The sequence below is a fragment of the Betta splendens genome, chromosome 13 (genome assembly GCF_900634795.4).
Source record: "Betta splendens chromosome 13, fBetSpl5.4, whole genome shotgun sequence".
NCBI classification, from domain to species: Eukaryota; Metazoa; Chordata; class Actinopteri; order Anabantiformes; family Osphronemidae; genus Betta; species Betta splendens.
Window position 1 is genome coordinate 16,165,277 of NC_040893.2, and position 21,393 is coordinate 16,186,669.

The window sequence follows — 21,393 nt, forward strand, 5'->3', positions numbered from 1 at the left end:
TTTGACATGTGCTTCCTCAGCAGCATTCAACCAAAACAACCTTTGTTGGCAGTTTAGGTTTTGTTACCTGCATCTTTCTTTCAAACCCAGAGAATATTCAATGTTCAACTTTGCCAACTTCAGGCTAAGGACACATTTAAATGCTTCATTCAACAGCATTAAGCTTAGGCAGTAAAGAAAGTTCTAACACGTGTGCATTGGGACATGCATTTTATTTGTTACATAAAACAGTTGAATCAATGGCCCAGCCCTCGCTTTGCTCTTCAAGCTGGAAGACAAAAGTTGAAACGTTGGCAAATCGTGTGATGAAAGGCTATTTACTTAATTACATTTAGGACTCAATTGTCAAACACACGAGGCCTAAAAGTTAAAGAACTTTGTTGCAGAACACAGTTTACGTACTTTCTAGAATCAGCTAATGTGCTGTGGCTTTGAGCTCCATCTAGATCACTGATGTGATCATTTTAGTTATGCTTACATGACAGTCACTAAGCAGTGTCACACTTTTTCAGATTGTTAATTCTCTATAGACAGTCCATCCACATAGCAATCTTTGTTACCTGCAGCACAAGGGTCCACATATTCAGTCTGTGCCTGGTTGCCTGAGAGAAGCAAAGTCAAATTTTAGTCATCGTCCAACACTTGTATGTTCAGTGGGTTGAAGATCAGCCAAGAGCAGAGTCTGGTCTTTGATTTTAGGAACAAAGACAGTCTTACTAGGTAAGTAGTAGTCGTAAATCTTGACCACAGCAGCCTTCCGTTTCTGTACCCGCACCTCCTCCACAAGATCCAGGCTGCAGTCGACTGCTGTGCCCGTTAACAGCTAAAGAGAGGAGATCGTCAGTGACTGATCTAGAGACAATGTTTTACATTTACTGTAAACTGATCTCACCTCTGGAATGTAAATTACAACCCGATCTTGTGTTTGTTCAACTTTAGCCACCTGTGAGCCAGTTTGGAGCTGTTGAGAGAACGCAGACCCTTAGTCCTCCCTCTCAGACCGTCAGTGTCCATCATTAGAATGACTTACGTTTTTCAGAGACTCTGGGTCAGGGACAAAGCCAGAGAGCATAGTGATGTCCACAATCACCATGTTTGTGCCCTTTTGTGTTCCATTGTATCTTCAACACAACAATACTGCTGTTACTCTAGTTCAGTGGTTGAGACAATTCTGTAGAGTTTCGTAGCTGTAACTAAAATGTGCTTCATTACTTACAGAGATGTAATTCTCAGAGTGACTTTAGAGGTGGCTGATTGGCAGGTGTTTGATTCTGGTTTGACCATCACACTAAGACTTTTGACGGTGCTGGGAGTTGGCACATTGAAAGTAATAGAGATCTGGGAACAAAAGTCGTCACTTTGTTTTGTTTGAGGAAACTGATGCTGACCCATGCATTTAAAAAAAAAAAAAAGAAGGAGCATTGACCAACCTGTACTGATGCACACGCACTCCCCTTCACAGTCACACTGTATTTTCCCGAGATCGGCTGCAGCTTCTTCTCCTGGTACAGCAGCTTGTTGTTCTGGTTCACATCAAATGTCAGCTTGCTAATGGGAGACTGGACCGTCACTGTGCTGGAACCTGTTGGACTGAACACCAGAGCGGAGTAGAGAGCCAGAGCCTGGAGAGCCACCACTGTGTCCTACAACACAAAGCACAAGCACTATGTGACCATCTACAGTTTGGTCACAGATAGAATGTGACAATATGACACAGATGAGTACCTGGGTGGAGGAGAAGCCTCCATACTGGTTCTGCTGCCCCGTCAGCCACCTAACGATACTGGAGCAGTAGCCCAGGTCCTCAGCTGTAGGTGAGGCACTGAGTTTGGCCAGTAACACATAGGAGCTGATCTCCACAGACAGAGAGGCTGAAGTTTCTACTGAGCTCTGAGACCAGTAGAGGAAACCTCCTGGAACCAGACACAGCAAACATTACATTCACAGAAAGGGAGGTCAGATTAATTCACTTCAAAGTGAAACTCGCCTTGTTTTATTGAGACAGTGTCCAGTTGCTGCAGAAGGAGAGAACGAGTCTCCATGTCTCCTGCCAGAGTGAAGACGTAGGCCAGCAGAGCTGTAGTGTAGGTGTCATTGATTTTAGTGTAGTTCCGCAGACATGACAGGCTGTTGGTCATCACTGGGCTCTGAAAGTTATAGATTTTCATTTTGTCATTTTGTTTTCTGGTCTCACCCAGTACAGATTATACTGAATTTAGGTGGACCATTGCTCCAATCATTTGCCAAAGACATTAAACTCACATCTACAGGCATGTCCATCTCCAAGAAGGCAGCAGTGATGTAAGCACTGAGAGAGACCTCATCAGCCACTCCACCCTGTAGAGAGGAAGCGTTCACATTCAAAATCACCAACTACTGTATTAGATGTCAGTTATTCGGCAGCAGGACAGCTTACCTTCATTGTGCTGTGGAAGAGTTTCCCAGACATTTCAAAGCAGCCAGTTGTCTTTTGTTTACCTATCAACCAGGTCTTTGACTGGTCGATTGTCGTTGGGTCAATGTAGATGAAGGACTGAGCTTTAACAAAGCACCTCACCACAAACGCTGTGAGCCTGAGAAACAAGGTTAAACTTTTAGTGTAGTAGCTTTTATGCTGCCATCAGTCTTCTATGCTAGTAGCAAAGTGTATAACATAAGTGAAAGGTTGTGCCTAAAACCATACAAGTCTAAAGCAGCTCTCACCATGTGTTTCCTGGTCCTGAGCCAAAGGTGCTGTAAGCTCCAGCATTATCCTTATAGTTGAACTGTCTCTGGACGCCTGTAGAGAAAGAAGCCAACAATCAGATGTCACATTTCACTGTGGCTGTATAGACGACGTCAATACTGTTGGAACTTGTTGTGCTGCAACTTTACAAAGTCCTTAAACTAAACGGAAAAATAAAGCACAGACTGACCACTGATTAGGAACTTTGTGGCCTTTTCTCGGGTGGCTGTGGTCAGCTGATTTGTGTCCGTCAGGTACTGGAGGATGTAGATGTCAGGAGCCAGAAGAGCCATGTTCTGCTCCCCACAGCCAGACGGCATCTGCAGCAGGCCATCCAGGTTCTGCAGGGCTCGGCCCAGGATGTCGCCTGCACAAACAAGCCAATCACAAGTCATTAAATACAGTATCCTAGGGTCTAGAGTGTACTGTAGCTGCCATCTTACCGAGGACAGAAACGGAGCCACGGGCAGATCCAACGATCATGTTCTTTGGGAGTTGGACAGTCTTTTCATCTGTTAAACTCTGTCCTGTGAACAACATTTATTGTAAACACAAAACCAGAGATGTCAGGGGTGCTCACGAAGGTTTCATTTCAGGCCACACAAGCTATTGGGCAGAACTGTTTTGTAAACCCAACCTTTTGGACAGAGCAGCCAGTTGTAGGTCTGAGTCACCTCGCTTCCTTCAGCCTGACAAAAGATAAAATACTGTCAGTGCCACCAGTGACAGCTGTTTGACTGCAAAGATGCTCAAGACACAAACCTTCACGATGAGAGGCTTTGTGACCACGTCGATGCGACCTCTTTCTGGCCGGCTCACTGCTGCGTTCTGACACGGAACGAGTGACGCCACAGCCTCGGCAGTCACAGACACGTTCACTGACCCTAAACAGACATTTTACATCAACTAGCACTGAAGCACACCTCCAACGTGACTGTTGAGCCTGAGTTTACCTAGCGTTATTGGGCCCAAGGTCCAGCTGAAGGTTTTACGCTCGCTGCCACACAGGCACGACAAGTACTGGTTACCAGACAGAGGCGTGAGGATGTAGTCAACCGAAGGTTTTGGAGTTACACTGACCTGTTTGCAAGACATTATTTTAAGAAGTTGGCAAGGTCATCTCTAAAGCTTTTAACAAAAAACAAAACCCAAACCCACCCTAGCACTTTGCTACCTCCACAGAGCTAAAGGTAAATAGCTCAGCATAATCAACATGCCAGATATCCCTCCAAATGCAAGTTTAGGACCACTATACAGCAAACAGTACCCGTCTATAGCCTACTGCATACATGTACCATAATGCAGCTGCTGAGGTAGTTGAAGACAGTCGCCTTCAGCACAAAGTTCTCCCCCCGGATGATGGAGTAGGGCAGAGTGAGCTCCAGGAAGAAGGGCTGGAAGACCTTGATCTGTTCACGAGGGGCCAAACCAAAACCCTGAGGGGACAAACAGAAAGCCTCCGTCTCCCAGGTGGTGATGGTGTCTGGGACCGTGAGGGACACATTCTTCTTTCCAAGCATTCTGGAGCAGAAACACATGGACACTAAACATCAATAGAAGCACATGATCTGACCATCAGATCAGAATTATACATCTGTATGCGGTTTTCTAAACAGCTGCAGTTGAAACTCACCCAATGTCCACCAGCTGCCATAACCAAGTCTCAGGGAAGAAAACACGAACGGTAACAAGCGGTGGAGCATTAGTGTCCACTACAGCTCCTCCAAGCAGTGGAACATTAGGGGCCATTACAGCTCCAACTGGAGCTGCCATTGCCAAATTCATCTTTTCCACCATCGGAAAACCATAACTTATGCCTCCATCTGACAAAACCAGAATATTGTTACTTACATGCAAAGATAAGCATTTAACTGTAATACATTAAAATGCATTACCAAGGTAGTAGAGTCTCCCTTTGAACTTGATACATGAGGGTATCCGAAAAAACAGATTTGTCGCCATCTTCAGTCCTACGTTCTAGACAAATGTAACCAAAGTTAAACGTGAATCTAGTTTTAAATCTGCTTTGTGTTGAATGACAAACTACCTGGAGAACAGTAAAGGCATCATCACTTCTGGGGTATGGAAGAATGGCTCTTCTTGCTCTTAGAAGCAAACATTCAGTCGGATCTTGAACCTCATACGGGATGTAAGAAGCTTGTGTGACTGGCAGCAAATTAAATATCTGAAAAGGGAAAGTAGAGCTTAGACATCAATTTTACAGTTCTGACATTTAAACCAAGACTTCCTTTATAGTTTGTTTGAGACTAAACTAAATCTAGCCAGTCTAAAAAAGAAAAAAAGTGGAAGGTAGTCATAAAAAAAGTATCCCATTATGACTACAATTGAGGAATATTACCATCATTACCTTATCTGCATTCAGATTCTTTCCTGGCTCCATGATGAAGACGCTCTGGTCGACAGCACTGACGCCACACAGAGAGCCTGGATCAGCAGTCACCTGCAGGTTAGTCATCTCCCCTGGAACTGCTGACGGTGGGAAAAATGCTACAGACACCTGAAACAACACACCCACTGGACTTTAGTGACGGGACCAAAGTGTCTTTAACAGTAACCATACTGTAAATACACAAGCTTTCTGAAGCATTAAACATACAGATGTCCCAACAACAAAAACAAATTCTGATTAAATCTCCTGGCTTCTTACATTGTTTCTGAAGCATTTCTCCGTGGTGAAGTCTGTACTGCTGGCGATCACCGTCTCACTGGGGAGGACGCTGTAAGCTACAACCTGGACCACCGGTGCCATTTCTGGAGATACTTTGAGCTCAAAGGACACCTCACCTTCAACCACTGAAACCCAGCACCAAAGCTCAGTTGTCAGCACTTGTCCCATTTGTCATTTAAACCCTTCAGAGTCGAGTTCCCCTCACCTGATTTTTTTGGCAAATGAATCTTCTGAAATCCTTGCATGGCAATTGCTCCCCTGGATATAACCTGCAGATTTTTAAAGTGACCCCCCCATTCATTAGTTAAAAAGTGTCTCAGCACATGACTCAAACCCCAGTGGTCTGTCAACTCACCAGATACATCAGGTACACGTTTCCCTCGGGCTCTCCAACCACAGTGTACTGGATGGAGATTTTTTCCTTTACATTACAGGAAAGTGGGTTATCCTTGTTCGTGACCACCAGGGAGCTGGCTGTCTGAGTATCAGCAGAGACCGGTTGGGCCAAAGACAGCGTAATGTCCCCAGCTTCATAGTACGGAGTTCGATATGGAGGGTAGGTCAGGACAGGTGTGTTGCTTACCTGCACAGAAATGGAAACCTTTAGTTGAAAATAAGTGGCTACTGCAGCTAAAGTGTCTTTTTTCAATTTCACTAACGTAGAGGTGGATGTTTCCACTGTAGTCCTTTGTGCTAAATGAGAAGGTGGCGACACCATTTGAATCAGTTGTGAAATTCTGTAGCGGCTGAGACTGCGACCAGATTTCTCCCTCAAACAGGTAGAGTTCCATGTTGGGAATGGGTGCATTGCTGTAATCGACTGCGCTAACCTGCGGACCAGACAGTTACTCAAAACTAATCTCCATTCATGAGCTCAGTATAAAATGATCAGAGCTGACGTTCATGTTGCACTTGCTTTTCCCTGAATGGTCGAGCCTTTGACATAAATTTTGGGAACCTCAGTGAAGGACAACTTCCCAAGAACAAATGAAACAGTTATCAGTTTCTCTGCTTTCTGTGAAACACCTGCCAAAGACAAGTCCACATTAGTCTTCACTGATCAAACCTTTCAGATTGAACGCCAGTCGAAAGCAGACTCACCTGTTCCCCCCTCCTCCACAGAGGCAAGAAGATCCAACACATCCTGCAGCACCTTGTCTGCCTTTGTGAAAGTTGACATCTTAAAGCTGAAACGGGCACAGCCTGTCTTGTTGGTCTGTTGACATAGGTCATTGTAAAAAGAACTTGGGATGAGTCTTCAGGTGGTTCGGACGAGGTGCATTTATCAGGTTAGTCAAAGCCTTAATAGCATAGAACCTGCAACATGATTTGGCAAGTAGGAAGTGTATTCTAATGGCTTTGGCATTAATAAAGACAGATCAGTGGTTTATTTAGAATCATCCCACATGCGCTGCTCCTCTATTATATGACATTTGCTTAAACTGAGCAAAGTCAAGTCGAAGTAAACCAGGCTTGAAGTCTTTTCACGTTGAGCTTCACTCCGTTTGGAGATTAGCCTGGCAACAAGACCGTAAAACTTCTTGATCGGGGGTGTCCAGCTCCAGTCCGATGACCACTGTCCTGCTGGTTTTCAAACACACCTGCTCAAGGTAATCAGCCTTAGACAAAGAGAAGTGGAAAACCAACAGGACAACAGCCCTTGAGGACCTGGATTGGATGCCCCCATCTAGAAAATACAGCAACTTTACCTGCTTGGTATCATTGTAGCATGGAGCAGTTACATCAGCTGGAACTGGAATGTAATAGTACTGTTGCACAGGTCGGCACATGCTAACTTTAACACTTCCTGGTACAGGCTGACCATAGGTGTATCTGCATAGGACAGGAAATTCAGTTAAAACAGCAACTTTGACTGCCCTTAAATGTAGGAAAGCTTAGAAATAAATACATACTCTGCGCACACGTCAGCTGTGATTTCAGTCTGCCCAACACTAACTTCATCAGATGCAGCTATCGTTACACCAAATTTGGGCAAAACTACAGAGAAAACAATTTGCTTCTTAATTATTTTTAGTAGAGGCAATCACTTAACAGACATTACACTGAAAAGATTAAAGCTCACCATATTTCTCCACCTTGAAGTCCTGAGATACGGTCTGGTCACCGATGGACACAGTGATTGTGTAGATTCCCTCACGAGCGTCAGAGTTCAGGGGGTAAAGAAGCTGCAAGATTTTACCACCGGATGTTTCATTCAACCACTGTCCAATCCTGTTCTTGTTAACGTCCTGTTAGATGAGGGCAAGAATAACGATCATAGTACAGATTTTTCTTTACTGAATTGAGAAACCTCAATTAGTTGCAGCTTACTTGAATTTCTATGGTATCGTACTGCAAGGGAACAGAGGAAGCATTTGATGATTTTATACACAGATTCATTGAAGTTGCAGAAATTACATCACTACATTTACTGTACCAGCTGATTGACAGGTCTGAGCTTTGTATCCAGGGTGACAATTCTGAAATTTACTGTAGGTGACAGGATTAGAAACTTCACACGAAATACAGAACAATTGATTTCATACTCAAATCAGTACCAGTTTGTCCAGGGAGGTAGATGGGCTTGTCTGTTTGAATGAACGTTGCTGGTTTATAGACTTTGAACATTACTCTCATGACTTCTTGGGAGTAAAATGTGCCACCCCGTACCTCCACCGTGAAATTCTGAATCACATCTTTCTGCACAAGAGGAACCTGTAAAGAAGAAAAATAAGCAGTGCTTCAGGTGTAACTTTAGGTTACAGAATATTTTCAATTTTAATTCCCTTGAGATGTGCTCACCCTAAATGCAGTGCAGATATTAAACGCCGTATTAGACCTCTTATTCAGGAGGGTCATGACCTTCTCATCAGAAGTCAGGGTGATGGTCATGAGCAGATTTTCAGTTGGCTGCAGGAGATTCGCACAGAATTGGGTTTGAGCTCCTGCTTCAAGAACTGCAGGTACAACTACCATGTACAGCCTGCAGACAAAAACATCTACATTTAGGATTCGGGACAACCACAAACGGTGCCACGTTGGTATGGTACCAAAACAGGGCGTTATAATAAACGATCCTGTAAACTTACGGTCCTGCTGTCACTTGCTTTAAACACATCTGGCCCAACAAGACACAAAGTGCCCACGACCACATCTGAACCCCAGGACGGCCCATGGCTGACTGGGAGAAACCTTTAGAGCTAATGAACAGTACATCAATGTCAGTTAGTGCTAATAGTTAAAGGTTTCCAAAGGGGGAATAAAGTTATGGGGTCGACCAGGATAATCTTTTTTTTTTTACAAATTAGGTTTTTATAGACTGGGATTTCAGCTACACAGATTTACCATGCATCAAATTTACACAATTTATCCTCTCTAATAGCAATGAAAACTTCATGGCAATTTTCAATATTATTTCCCCCAAAAGCTCTGAAAGGCCACACCAAGCCAAAAAATAAAAGCTGTTACGTCTGCAGAGGGTTGTTGGTTTAATGAATCCTGATTAGTCCCAAGCTCATGGCTGATTAAACACACCTGAGCACACCTGATGAACCTATGAATTAAATGGGATTTAACCGAAAACCTATTTGATCTTGCACAAGTTCCTGGTACCACAGCAGTAACAAGTTAAAGTCTGTACAAACTTAGATGAAGTACAAAGGTCATAACAAGTTTAAATAAGACCTGATAACTCATTTAAAAAGGGTGAACACAGGCCCTGAAGATTGATTCAACTACCAATTCGAGTGAAAACTAATAGGATCGCTTCCAGTGTAACACACACAAAAAAAGAAAAACCTGCTAGAATTAAGCTAAAAAAAAAAAAAACTCACATTTTACCGTTATAATGACCCAGAAGTGCTGATCACACAAGTATGAGATTGCGCTGACTCCAAGAAAGGTTTAAATACTTTCACCCTCAGTCAGACTGTACCAAGTGCTTCCTGAAGAAGGGGGAGGTGCATTTTTATGCAGCTAATTGATTAAGTTAATTTGGAAAAAAAACACCTTGTTTTTTTGGGTTCTATTTTATCATTTTATCATGTATCATTTTTGTTATAATAGAGTAAAATCCTTGCACATATTAGAATTAGAGACTGTTTATATTTCCTCTGTCATTTGACAGGATGAGTTTGGTTCAGGTGTTATTGGTGGAATGATGCTGGTTTAGTTTTATTTTAGGCTCCATCATTTATTCTAAAGGTAATTTATGCTTCATGCTTAATGTTTTTATTGGCATGGTTAATCTGGTGGTTGGCTATAATTGACCCCTGCTACAGTTGCTCCATTTAGATTTATTGCTTAATGTTATTGTTACTTCTGTCTGTTTAAGTGATTGGTCATGCCTTCGCCAAAGAATATTCAGTAACATACACACACACACTCACATTTTATTTACTTAAAATTAATTTGAAGCAAGTGATGCAGAAATCATTTGTTTACAAACAGACCAAGAAGGCAAGCATTTGAATAATACAGTCACTTTTTAAGGAACTGGAATCAGTTTGACCTGAACAGTGAACACACTACATTTTATCCAGCTCAGTCTAATTAATGAAAAATTACACATTCTCAGTCTATTCAAAGACATGCATCTTTTGAGTAATTCTAGAAAATTTCCATGTAAATTTTCATGTTATTGTAGAGCACATGTGTAGATGTATCCTGTCTCTGCTTGGTCACCTGAGAGAAAAAGAAAAATCAATGGGTCAGAACAAGTTTTGATTCTGTATTTACCATTGTTTTTAGTGACACTGGTTCTCATCCTTATTAAAAAGGAGTCACGTGTTGAGGGCGGCGTAGGATTGGTGAGTGTCTTTTTTACTTGGCTGGTAGTAGTCGTAGATCTTGACCGCAGCCGGCTTCAGGTTCTGGACTTTGATCTCCTGAACAAGGTCCAGTTGGTGGTTGTGTGGTGTTTCCTTTACTAACTGTTGGTTTAATCCATAACAACATTAGTCACAGATCGAGGAAACAATTTGTCTTGATCCTGCTGTAAATTGCTCTCACCTCTGAAAAATACACCAGAACATGATCTTCCTCTTGTTCAACACGATCCACAAAGTCTGCACGTTTGAGCTGTGAGGAGATTACAGTCAGTCGGGTTATAGTGAAATTAATCCAAAACTCTCCTACTAAGACCTTACGCTCTTCAGAGACTCTGGCTCTGGGACAAACCCAGAGAGCATCTTGATATCCAGGATCACCATGTTGGTGCTTTTCAACTTTCCTCTGTATCTGTAATCACATAAAGCCTGTTGGTGTTCTGTGAGGTTCCAGCACAGAACCAGTAGAACCAAGCATCGTCCTGCTTACAATACTTACACTACTTTCAGCTTCAGACTGAGTTTGGGTCTGTGAGCTTTGATGGTGCAGTTGACCTCTGGTGTGACCTCCACACTGAAGGTGGTGACATCAGTGGGAGTGGGGATGTTGTACTGAAGAGAAATCTGGAAAACAGGTACAATTTATTCATAATAAAACAATAAATACTAAACTATTATGTTACAGTTCAGCATTAAATTATCACTTGTTAAATCCACTGTATCATAAGCAATTTGTACCAATATTCAGTCTACTTCACACAGCTGACTGACTAGTATTTGAAAGAAAGATGTACACTGTACCATTGATTCTTAAATATGAAAATGTAGAAAGATATGATGGGAGAAGACTCAGAAGCTAATTTCAAGTGACCCTTTACTTCATATTCTTCCTGTACACATCTTTAATACTATTCTGTAGATGCAAAATATGTGTTTACCAACCTGTACTGATGCACACGCACTCCCCTTGACATTCAGGCTGTATCTGTATGCGATAGGCTGCAGCGTCTTCTCCTGGTACAGCAGCTTGTTGTTCTGGTTCACATCAAATGTCAGCTGGCCACTGGGAGACTGGACCGTCACTGTGCTGGAACCTGTTGGACTGAACACCAGAGCGGAGTAGAGAGCCAGAGCCTGGAGAGCCACCACTGTGTCCTACAACACAAAGCACAAGCACTATGTGACCATCTACAGTTTGGTCACAGATCGAATGTATATATAATAATAATAGGACACAGATCAGTACCTGGGTGGAGGAGAAGCCTCCATACTGGTTCTGCTGCCCCGTCAGCCACCTAACGATACTGGAGCAGTAGCCCAGGTCCTCAGCTGTAGGTGAGGCACTGAGTTTGGCCAGTAACACATAGGAGCTGATCTCCACAGACAGAGAGGCTGAAGTTTCCTCTGAGCTCTGAGACCAGTAGAGGAAACCTCCTGGAACCAGACACAAACCAACACATACAGTAAAACATGCTTTTACAGCAGTGAAGTCAGACTCATGTTCTTTAGGACGACTCACCTTCTTTGGATGCGACTTTGTCCAGGTGCTGCAGAAGGAGAGAACGAGTCTCCATGTCTCCTGCCAGAGTGAAGACGTAGGCCAGCAGAGCTGTAGTGTAGGTGTTACTGAGGTCACTGATGGACTCTTTGAGGCAGGACAGGCTCTTTGTTATCACCTGACTCTGGAACAGATTCAATGCCAATACATTAACAGCTATGCTTCTGCTTGAGTTACAACATTATGCAGTTCTATCTGAACTGTGAAGATAAACAAACATCAGGTGATGTGTTCATCTCCAAGAAGGCAGCAGTGATGTAAGCGCTGAAAGTCACTTCATCAGACACTCCACCCTGTAGAGAGGAAGCATTCACACATCACTGGACCTGCATCACGCTACATTATAGGACCAAGATCAGCATCTTTCACTTCACCTTCATTCTGTTGTTAAAAAGACATCCAGACTGTTCAAAGCAGCCGTTTTTCTTTTGTTTTTTAATCAACCATGTCTTTGACTGTTCAATCGTTTTTGGGTCAATGTAGATGAAGGACTGAGCTTTAGAAAAACACCTCATCACAAACGCTGTGAGCCTGAGGAAAAAGTAAACCAAAAAAAAGTAAAAAACTGTTTTACTGTAAAGTGAAGTGAAATCACACCGTGCTATGAATAAAATGAATTTAAATAATACATTTTTGTTTGTAAGTCATGACATTAGTGTCTTCCTGGTACAGTAATTATAACTAAGGTTGCACATGTTCACCATTATATTTTTTGGATGACCGTCAGTCATTTTCTCACCAAGTGTTTCCTGGTCCTGATCCAAATGTGCTATAAGCACCGTTGGTGTCCTTATAGTTCAGCTGCCTCTGGTAACCTAGCAGCACAACAACAACAAATGTTTAACAGGGGCTTCAACAAAAAAAAACATCATCATAGGCCTACAGGAGTTAATATGATGGCACATTGATAGGGGAGAGATGTAAATGTACTGTAATACGGCAGTGAGAGAGAATATAGAATCCACCCCCCCAAACCTCTATTTACCAGTCTGTCACACTGACAGGATTTACAGCTGACTGATGTCATCTTTAAGGAATCATCTATGGAAATCTGAGAATGCTCAGCATTGTCAGCCCAATTCAGTTCAGTTCAACTAATTTATACAGCACCAAGTCACAACAACTGACCACTGGTGAGGAAGTTTGTTGCCTTCTTGTTGATGTCTGGGCTCAGCTGCTGTGTGTTCTTCAGGTACTGGAGGATGTAGATGTTGGGAGCTAGAAGAGCCATGTTCTGCTCCCCACATCCATACGGCATCCGCAGGAGTCCCTCCAGGTTCTGCAGGGCTCGGCCCAGGATGTCCCCTGGAACACAACATTGACTCATGAAAACATTTAACTGGGAGCACAGATAATCTGAGTGGCTGTTTTTGTTAAAAGTATTCTTCAGTTGTGTCGATTTACCCAGGACAGACACTGAAGCCCGAGCAGATCCATCAATGACATTCTCAGGAAGCTGTAGTTCTACTTCCTCTGTTAAAGCCTCTCCTGGGTACAAACATCACAGAAAACCTTACGCAGTGAAACGTGTAATATGATTAAAAAAAGTATTCAGGCAGTAGCTCACAGATTATCAGTGGAGCATTGAGTAGGTGAGAGTATGAACATTACATTTTTCCAATCTTATCCACGCACCCAATAAATGAAAAACTAAAAAATAAATCTAAAAATCTAAATAAAATCTAAAAGCCTCTTCCTAGAAGACTATAACCATCATACATTATTTGATTTTTGTTCCATTTGATGCATTTTACTTTTGGTTTTGTTTGTCAAATGATCCTGACCTTTAGGACAGAGCAGCCAGTTGTAGTTCTTTGACATCTCAGTTCCTTCAGCCTGTAATGAAGGAAAGGGAAAAATAATGCAGACAGTGTGACAAAGCCGTCAGTAATAAACATTTATATTCTTATTATTAAAATACATGTGATATAATGGGTGAATGTTAGGCACAAACCTTTACAATCAGAGATTTGGTGACCACATCGATACGACCTCTGTCTGGAACGCTCACTATCTCATTGTTACATATAGCATGAGACGCTACAGCCTCAGCGCTGACAGACACATTCACTTTTTCTGAAAAAAGATTCATTTTAGAAACATTGCAAAACATTAATCAGATTTAGATTGATGATTTCACAGATATAAAAACTGGGGACATGGGGACTGCACTTTTTACAGCTGTAACATTTAAATCGTCAGGTTTAATGGTTGACTTTCACCTAGACTGGACGGGTCCATGGTCCAGCTGAGGGTTTTACGCTCGCTGCCACACAGACAGGACGTGTACTGGTCACCAGAGAGAGGAGTGAGGGTGTAATGTGGAGACGGGGCAGGAGTCACAGTGACCTGTTCAACACACACAACAATGTGCTCGTTTTACTGCAGTCTCCTGTTCAGACAGATAGCAGACAATTGCAAATAAGCACATTTATTAATTTCCCATGATTCATAACAGAATGTTTCACAGGGAGAAGCAAAAACAAAAGCGTCAAAACATTAATTAGTAAAAACTACTGTTCTGAACACTGTGACATTATGTTGAAATGCCAACAGTCAGAGTGATAAAGCATATTTAAATCCTGATTACCATGATGCAGCTGCTGAGGTAGTTGAAGACAGTCGCCTTCAGCACAAAGTTCTCCCCCCGGATGATGGAGTAGGGCAGAGTGAGCTCCAGGAAGAAGGGCTGGAAGACCTTGATCTGTTTACGAGGAGCCAAACCAAAACCCTGAGGGGACAAACAGAAAGCCTCCGTCTCCCAGGTGGTGATGGTGTCTGGGACCGTGAGGGACACATCCTTCTGTCCAGACTCTCTGCACCAGAAAACACACAGAGAGAAGAATTCTGTTCGGTGGGAAAACAAACTTCCATAACCCAGATGTGCAAACTACAATAGACAAAATGCTACAATCTTTGTTAAGACTTTGCCCCCAATTTCTGAAAGTGAAAAATCTCTTTGTACAGGAACAGAAGCTCACCCAACTTCCACCAGGTCCCATATCCACGTCTCAGGGAATAAAGTCCGGATTGTTACAATTGGTTGACGCGCATTGACACCAAAACGTCCAAAACTATTTACATACCAATTACCAGATGTATCTAGATCTCCTGCTGACACCCCCGTTCCTGCAATAAATCAATGTTTAATTAGGGAGAATATCAATCACAAACAGGACACAAATAAGATAAATAAATAAAAGTTAGGAAATGTTTTATATAAGATCCAAAAATAGTCACCATAAAACATTTTATTGTAGAATTGTGTTCCTTTGAATGTGACACATGAAGGCATTTGAATAAACAGGTTTGTTGCCAACTTCAGTCCAACATTCTATGAACAACAATAAATAAACATCACTGGGGAGACAACATTATGTGAATATCCAAAAAGTTCAATTTTATATATTGCCCATCATGAAAAACATACCTTAAACACTGTAAAAGCATCGTTTATGTCCAGATTATGTTGAGGACGGGCCAAAATAGTTCTCCTCATTCTGACAGACAGACACTCAGTAGGATCCTCAACCCCATATGGAAAAGATGAAGCTTTTTTGACAGGCAGCAAATCAAATATCTGAAAAAAATATGGTTATAAAGATATAAACTTTAAATCCTTTGGTTTGTGGATTTAAGACTCGTTTATTTTTTATTTTGAGCAATAGAAAGGATATGATTCATATTGTATTTAGAATTATAGAATAGAAAAACGTTAACAAAATGACAAAAATGACTAAAACATAAGGATACTTTTATCTGAGTTTGTCTCCATCTTTCACCTTATCTGCATCCAGACTCTTCCCTGGCTCCTGAATGAGGACACTCTGGTCAACAGCACTGACGCCACACAGCGAATCAGGTGAGGCCGTCACCTTCAGGGTGGTCTCCTCTCCTGGAACAGCTGAGGACGGAGAGAACTCCAACGACACCTGACACAGCAAACACACAGTGTAGTGTAGTTTAGTAGTTTAGAGTGTATTTTAGTTTGAAGCTCCACTTTTTCTGGTCTGCTTTGTCTACAGAAAGAACAATCTATTTATTTTGTTTTACTGACCTTGTTCCTGAAGCATTTCTCTGTGGAGAAGTCTGTACTGTTGGCGATGACTGTCCTACTGGGGAGGACAGCGTAAGCTACAACCTGTACATCTGGTGCCATGTCTGGAGATACCTTTAGCTTAAAGGACACCTCACCCTCATTCACTGAAACATTAACAAGAAAAATGAGACAAAAAACAACAGTTATCGTATGAATGACCTGCTGTTTTAATGGCCATCATTTACAGATTATAGTACCATACATCCATTATCCCAGAGCCACCAGTGTCAGTTAGTGAAAAGCCTCCAGGTCCTTCTTGCTGTGAGTAGAGAGTGATACTACTGCACCACCCAAACAATTTTTACTGTTGTACTGTATAAATATTAATTTTTATTTGCTGATTAAGTTTTTGCCAACCTGGTTTGTTTTGCATTTTTATTTCTTTCAGTCCTTGCGTGATGATGGCTCCTCTGGATAAGACCTGGAATTAATTAGAGAAAATACAAAGAAACGTTGTACTGTGTTCATTGTACTACTGTGAAACCTTTGCAGGGAGGATTATTCATAAAATAAAGGGATCGTGTAATGTAGGTGTGAAGCGAAACTAGTGTAATCTGATTAATTAATATGTGGTTCTTTGTAATAATAAAACGCCTGAAACATCCTGTAAACTGTATTTGGTCTATAATAAGTGAACATAGTCACTTCTTAGATGCTGCCATTTACCAAAAGCAAATTATGACCATCACTCACCAGATACATCACGTCCACGTTGCCCTTGGTCTCTCCAACCAGAGTGTACTGAATGAAGACGTCCTCCTCTGTGTCACAGGGAAGTGGTTTATCTTTGTTCTTTACCTCCAGGGAGCTGACTGTTTTAGTGTCAGGAGACTCCTGCCGTGCTAGAGACAACCTGTGATTTCCATCTTCATAGTAAACGGTCCTGTACATGGGGTATTTCCTTGTAGCTTTGTTGCTAACCTGTAAATGCATGTGGAAATTAAGAATTGTATGACGCGAAAAAAAAAATACTGCAAAGCAGGTTGAGTAACAGAGCTATTAAGGTTCTGAATTAGGTTGGAAACATGATATATATATATATATATAAATACACACACTTCCAAATACAGACGGACAGAATGGTAATGGCGAACCAACCAGACATTGTGGTTGTGGACAAAGACCAGAGAAAAGCCGTGGTGGTGGATGTGGCAATACCAAGCGATGGCAACATCAGGAAAAAGGAACATGAGAAACTAGAGAAATACCAAGGGCTCAGAGAAGAACTGGAGAAGGCTTGGAAGGTGAAGGCCACAGTGGTGCCTGTGGTGATCGGAGCACTGGGGGCAGTGACCCCCAAACTGGAGGAGTGGCTACAACAGATCCCTGGAATAAAATCCGACATCTCAGTCCAGAAAAGTGCAGTCCTAGGAAAAGCAAGGATACTGTGCAGAACCCTCAAGCTCCCTGGCCTCTGGTAGAGGATCGAGCTTGGAAAGTGGATGAGACCACCCGCGGAGGGGTGAGAATGGAGTGTGTGTGTATGTGTGTGTATATATATATATATATATATATATATATATATATATATAAATTATTCTGTATAATACTATAAAATAAAACTATTTGAGTTGTGGTGTTTCACAGATTTTCTAGGCCAACCTCATAAATAGATAATAACATTTGTGTCCAGATTATTTTAGAACGAAGGACAAAGATTATGTAAGAAAAAAATTAATTTGTAAATATATAATAATAAATTTTTCTTTTCTTTTTCTTTCTGTTTTTGTTTCTTTTTTCTTTTTTTTCCTCGAATCAATATTTATTTTATTTTCACATTCACCTGTTTAAGCTTCAAGAAAAAAATGAAACAACAAGCAGATATTTCTGAAGCTTAAAGGCTTTTACCTATAAAAGCGTTTTCTACTAATAATGTATTATTCATGACATTATGTAGCTTTATTGATTTCTATAGTACTTACGTGGAGGGCGATGTCCCTGTTGTAGTTTGTCATGTTTAACGAGAATGAGGCGACACCTTCACTGTCAGCAGTCAGAGTTTGTAGCAGGTGTAATGGCCAACTTTCCCCCTCAAACAGGTACAGTGTCATGCCAGCAATGGGTTTGGTATTATGATACGAAGCTTTAACCTATTGACAGCAGAGTTTTAATAGTAAGAAATTAAAATAATTCAGTTGGACTTTGTATTTTCTTAAATATGCTAAACCTACTTTTCCCTCCACGTTTGATCCTTGTTGATAAATCTTGGGCGTATCAATAAAAGAAAATCTACCAGCAACATATGATAAAGATATTTTCTTCTCTTGTTGGTGTGAAAAACCTGCAGGTGAAGTTTCAACATGTTGCAAACATAAGTCTGTTATATTGACTAAATAAACATTAATTACACAAACTGCATTTAGTTAAATAAACTAAACCTGCCTGTTCCCTCCTCTTCCACGCTGGCACGGACATCCAGGACGTCTTCAAGCACCTTGTGGTCAACTTTTGTAAAAGTTGACATCTTTAATGTAAAGGTAGCGCAGCCTGTCTTTTCCGTCTAGTACAAAACATCAAATAATAAGTTGAAATATTTCATGGTTACATTAAAATTATAAACGTTTAAGGCTAAAGAAATTAAAAATGTGTGACTTATTGCTACATCAGATATAAGGACACTACATTTTACCTGCTTTGTTTCTTTGTAGCAGGGAGCGATTACCTCGCCCTCTGGATGTTCGGGAGAAAATACATGAGTACCAACAATATAGGTGTATATCGGTCGACAGACCTCCATTTGAACGTTTCCTGGCACAGACTGCCCATACGTGTACCTGATTCAATGGAAAAAAAAGTCAGCAACTCATTTGACAGAATCTAATGTCATTTACTGAAAGTTTATAAAGAAAATACTATAACTTACTTTGCACATACTTCAAATTTGATTTCTTCCTGTGCAATACTTATTTCATTGGATGCAACTATTTTTACGTCAAACTTAGGCAGCACTGAAGAAGCAAAACAGTTATTTGTATTGTTGTCTTATGAAGAAAAATCTTTATCTTATATTAACGTAAAATTTCATCATAAGTTACACTCAGAGATCTAACATATCTCACCATATTTCCCAACTTTGAAGTAGTGATACACTTTAATTCCTAGTTCATCAATGGACACTGTGATCATGTAGGTTCCTTCACAAGCTTCAGAAATCAGGGAGTGAGAAAGTTGCAAGATTTTACCGTTGGATGTTTTTTTCAGCCATTGTCCAATCTGGTTATTTTTTGGGTCCTGTGGAATTACATCAATTGGAAGAACCGTGAAAGGAGTCTGACGTTACATCACTATATATACTACATATTACTGTATGTTTTTTGAATGACTGTTTACGTTGATTTAGTGTTTAGGAGACAATGTAAAAAAAGAAAAAAAAAGTATATTTTCTTACCTTCATTTCAATGACATTGTACTGTAAAAAAAGGACAAGCTGATTTATATCATCAGTGTCTATTTATTTAGTTGCACATGTATATTTAGTGAAAAGATCATGAGGGCGATAATCAGTGAGAGACGATCAAATCCATCACAGTCTGAACTCATCAGTTTTTTTTTTATCACAGGACTACACTTAAATAGTTGTAAACTATTTAGTTCTGTCACTTTAAGTTTTAGTTTTACCAACATGTTTCAAAATGTTGTTTATGAATGAACCACAAATATTTACCTCAGCTTTGCTCAATAAGGTTCAGGTGCTACTGACCCTGACTCAGGTTGGTCAGTGACATAACTCACACGTCATTCACTTTTAACCACTATCTTGCAAATTCAAGTTTCTTTAAGCCTAATTCCATCACTAATACTATCTATTAACCATGAAATGGTCAACTAGTGAACTAGTGAGACACTCACCAACTGGTTGGCAGGTCTAAACTTTGTGTCCAGAGTGACAACTCTGAACTTCACTGAAAGAAATGACATATAAATTAACTTTTGATGAGAACTTATGTTTTACAGCACATGACTTCATTCATCATTACTGTATGTGTGCTGCCACTTGCTACGTATGTAGAAACAATAGCAACATGTGTTTATTCATGATATACAAGTAGTTACCTGTTTGTCCAGGCAGGTAGAGCGGTTTGTCTGTTTGGATGAAAGTCATTGCTTCATAGACTTTGATCATAACTTTTCTGACATGTTTAGAGTAATATGTGTTGCCTTCGACTTCCACCTCAAGATTCACCACCTTTCGATTTTCAGCTAAAGGAACCTGTGAAAATGTGAAAAAAAAAAAACGTTCACGCCATTATACATTACATTACAGACAAAATAAGACAAAAAAGGAACATTATAAATCAGAAAACCTTAAACTGAGTGCAGATGTGAAACTCCTCACTGGACGTTGGCTTGAGAAGGGTTCTTCTCTCTTCTCCAGAAACTAACGTGATGGTCATGACCAGAGTCTCATTGGGCTTCAGGAGACTCGCACACAATTTAGTTTCAGCTCCAGCTTCAAGAACGGCTGGAATGGCAACTATATACTGGCTACAGACAGAAACATGCACACATACTGTAGTTATGTAGTAACATGATGTACAACCCATCTAAAAACATAACGTGTGACATTTCTGCTATTACAGAAGGTACATGTGAACCTACGGTTCTCCCAACGCTTGATCCACACAAATCCAGCTCAGAAAAACACACAGTGTCCATGTCCACATCTGCACCTGAGGGCGACCCATGACTGACCGTGACTACTACTGTTGGAGAGGTGTCAAATAGCTGCTGATACAGAATCCCGCCCCAGACACATTGACGTATACACCTCTGTTTGATTTCTAGCTTCTCGTAAATCAGACATGAACAGACATTTCCAGAATTGTATGAAATATTATCACAATTTCTACCTTTAATCATTTATTTAGGTACAGTTCTAAACCTTAAGTTGATATTATATATTAAGTCAAAATACTGTTGCATTTACTGTAGTTTGTATCATTGCAGGGCGGTAGGGTCTGCATGTGTTTTTTTTAAACCTACAGTCTAAAGACATACAGTACAGGTAGGTTTGAGTGGCCATTTTAAATTGCCTATAGCTGTGTGTGTGTAAGATTGGTTAGTCTATCTATATATGTGGCTCCGCGATGGACTGGTGACCTGTCCAGGCTCATTTGGCTGGTGGTATAGGTTTCATGCCTGCGACTCTTAAGAGAATAAAGCTGTAGAAAGTGATTAAGAGTAATGTTTTGAATATTAAAATTGATACATAATAATTTGTCCACAACATGACTTCTGCAGTTTTTTGGCCATAATTACAATGGCAGCAATAATTATAGTGTTAAATAGGTCAGATCATTACTTTATGCTGAGAGCTGTAACTCTGCCCTTTACCCAGAGGGATGTTTATATTATGCCACAAAAACAACTTCTGTCCTAATGATCAAGGTCAAAGTAAAGGTTTTAGCAATAAATAAACCTCTGTTGATTGATCAGGTCCCTTTTCAAACAACACACACGAACCACACTTAGCTAACACATATTCAATGCTGAAAT

General features: G+C 40.9%; 2 protein-coding genes across 3 annotated transcripts; both read right to left on the reverse strand.

Annotated features, from left to right (window-relative positions):
- Positions 1–193: 193 nt before the first annotated feature.
- On the reverse strand, positions 194–9,361 carry LOC114868654 (alpha-2-macroglobulin-like protein 1). 2 transcript variants are annotated; one of them, XM_029172442.3, is made up of 37 exons: positions 9,248–9,361; positions 8,504–8,614; positions 8,217–8,397; positions 7,973–8,129; positions 7,852–7,904; positions 7,746–7,766; positions 7,498–7,663; positions 7,328–7,412; positions 7,124–7,247; positions 6,516–6,630; positions 6,331–6,440; positions 6,074–6,244; positions 5,770–5,997; positions 5,620–5,683; positions 5,394–5,539; positions 5,094–5,243; positions 4,773–4,910; positions 4,621–4,702; positions 4,359–4,548; positions 4,021–4,246; positions 3,679–3,805; positions 3,488–3,609; positions 3,363–3,414; positions 3,169–3,252; positions 2,916–3,092; positions 2,704–2,779; positions 2,417–2,573; positions 2,263–2,337; positions 1,988–2,147; positions 1,726–1,913; positions 1,431–1,643; positions 1,217–1,338; positions 1,031–1,121; positions 893–961; positions 718–823; positions 561–602; positions 194–268 (listed from the first exon to the last, which is right to left on the reverse strand). In XM_029172442.3, exons 2-37 carry the CDS (start codon positions 8,587–8,589, stop codon positions 264–266), a joined length of 4,359 nt encoding a protein of 1,452 aa, XP_029028275.1. In that variant the 5' UTR covers positions 8,590–8,614; positions 9,248–9,361; the 3' UTR covers positions 194–263. The 2 variants fall into 2 exon arrangements, with proteins under 2 accessions (XP_029028275.1, XP_055369806.1); XM_055513831.1 differs by having other exon boundaries at positions 9,255–9,280.
- A 424-nt stretch (positions 9,362–9,785) lies between these two features.
- Positions 9,786–20,607, reverse strand: LOC114868649 (alpha-2-macroglobulin-like). The gene is made up of 35 exons (XM_029172437.3): positions 20,497–20,607; positions 20,202–20,382; positions 19,951–20,107; positions 19,747–19,799; positions 19,286–19,306; positions 18,957–19,128; positions 18,761–18,845; positions 18,527–18,671; positions 18,280–18,397; positions 18,069–18,178; positions 17,820–17,987; positions 16,591–16,818; positions 16,255–16,318; positions 15,856–16,001; positions 15,581–15,730; positions 15,229–15,378; positions 15,039–15,132; positions 14,780–14,927; positions 14,389–14,614; positions 14,021–14,147; positions 13,753–13,874; positions 13,583–13,634; positions 13,203–13,286; positions 12,927–13,103; positions 12,538–12,613; positions 12,173–12,329; positions 12,017–12,091; positions 11,760–11,922; positions 11,487–11,674; positions 11,183–11,395; positions 10,740–10,864; positions 10,562–10,652; positions 10,425–10,493; positions 10,240–10,345; positions 9,786–10,097 (listed from the first exon to the last, which is right to left on the reverse strand). Exons 1-35 carry the CDS (start codon positions 20,580–20,582, stop codon positions 10,051–10,053), a joined length of 4,374 nt encoding a protein of 1,457 aa, XP_029028270.1. The 5' UTR covers positions 20,583–20,607; the 3' UTR covers positions 9,786–10,050.
- Positions 20,608–21,393: the final 786 nt, after the last annotated feature.

Excerpts from the sequence above, each read along its gene's own strand:
- LOC114868654 (XM_029172442.3), bottom strand. The coding sequence starts at position 8,589 with ATGGGCCGTCCTGGGGTTCAGATGTGGTCGTGGGCACTTTGTGTCTTG. Across the intron at positions 8,398-8,503 it reads AAGCAAGTGACAGCAGGACC|GCTGTACATGGTAGTTGTAC; the intron begins GTAAGTTTACAG and ends TTTTGTCTGCAG. Across the intron at positions 1,339-1,430 it reads GTGCGTGTGCATCAGTACAG|ATCTCTATTACTTTCAATGT; the intron begins GTTGGTCAATGC and ends TTTTGTTCCCAG.
- LOC114868649 (XM_029172437.3), bottom strand. The coding sequence starts at position 20,582 with ATGGGTCGCCCTCAGGTGCAGATGTGGACATGGACACTGTGTGTTTTT. Across the intron at positions 19,800-19,950 it reads CTACCTGCCTGGACAAACAG|TGAAGTTCAGAGTTGTCACT; the intron begins GTAACTACTTGT and ends CATTTCTTTCAG. Across the intron at positions 16,002-16,254 it reads AAAAATGCAAAACAAACCAG|TGAATGAGGGTGAGGTGTCC; the intron begins GTTGGCAAAAAC and ends TTAATGTTTCAG.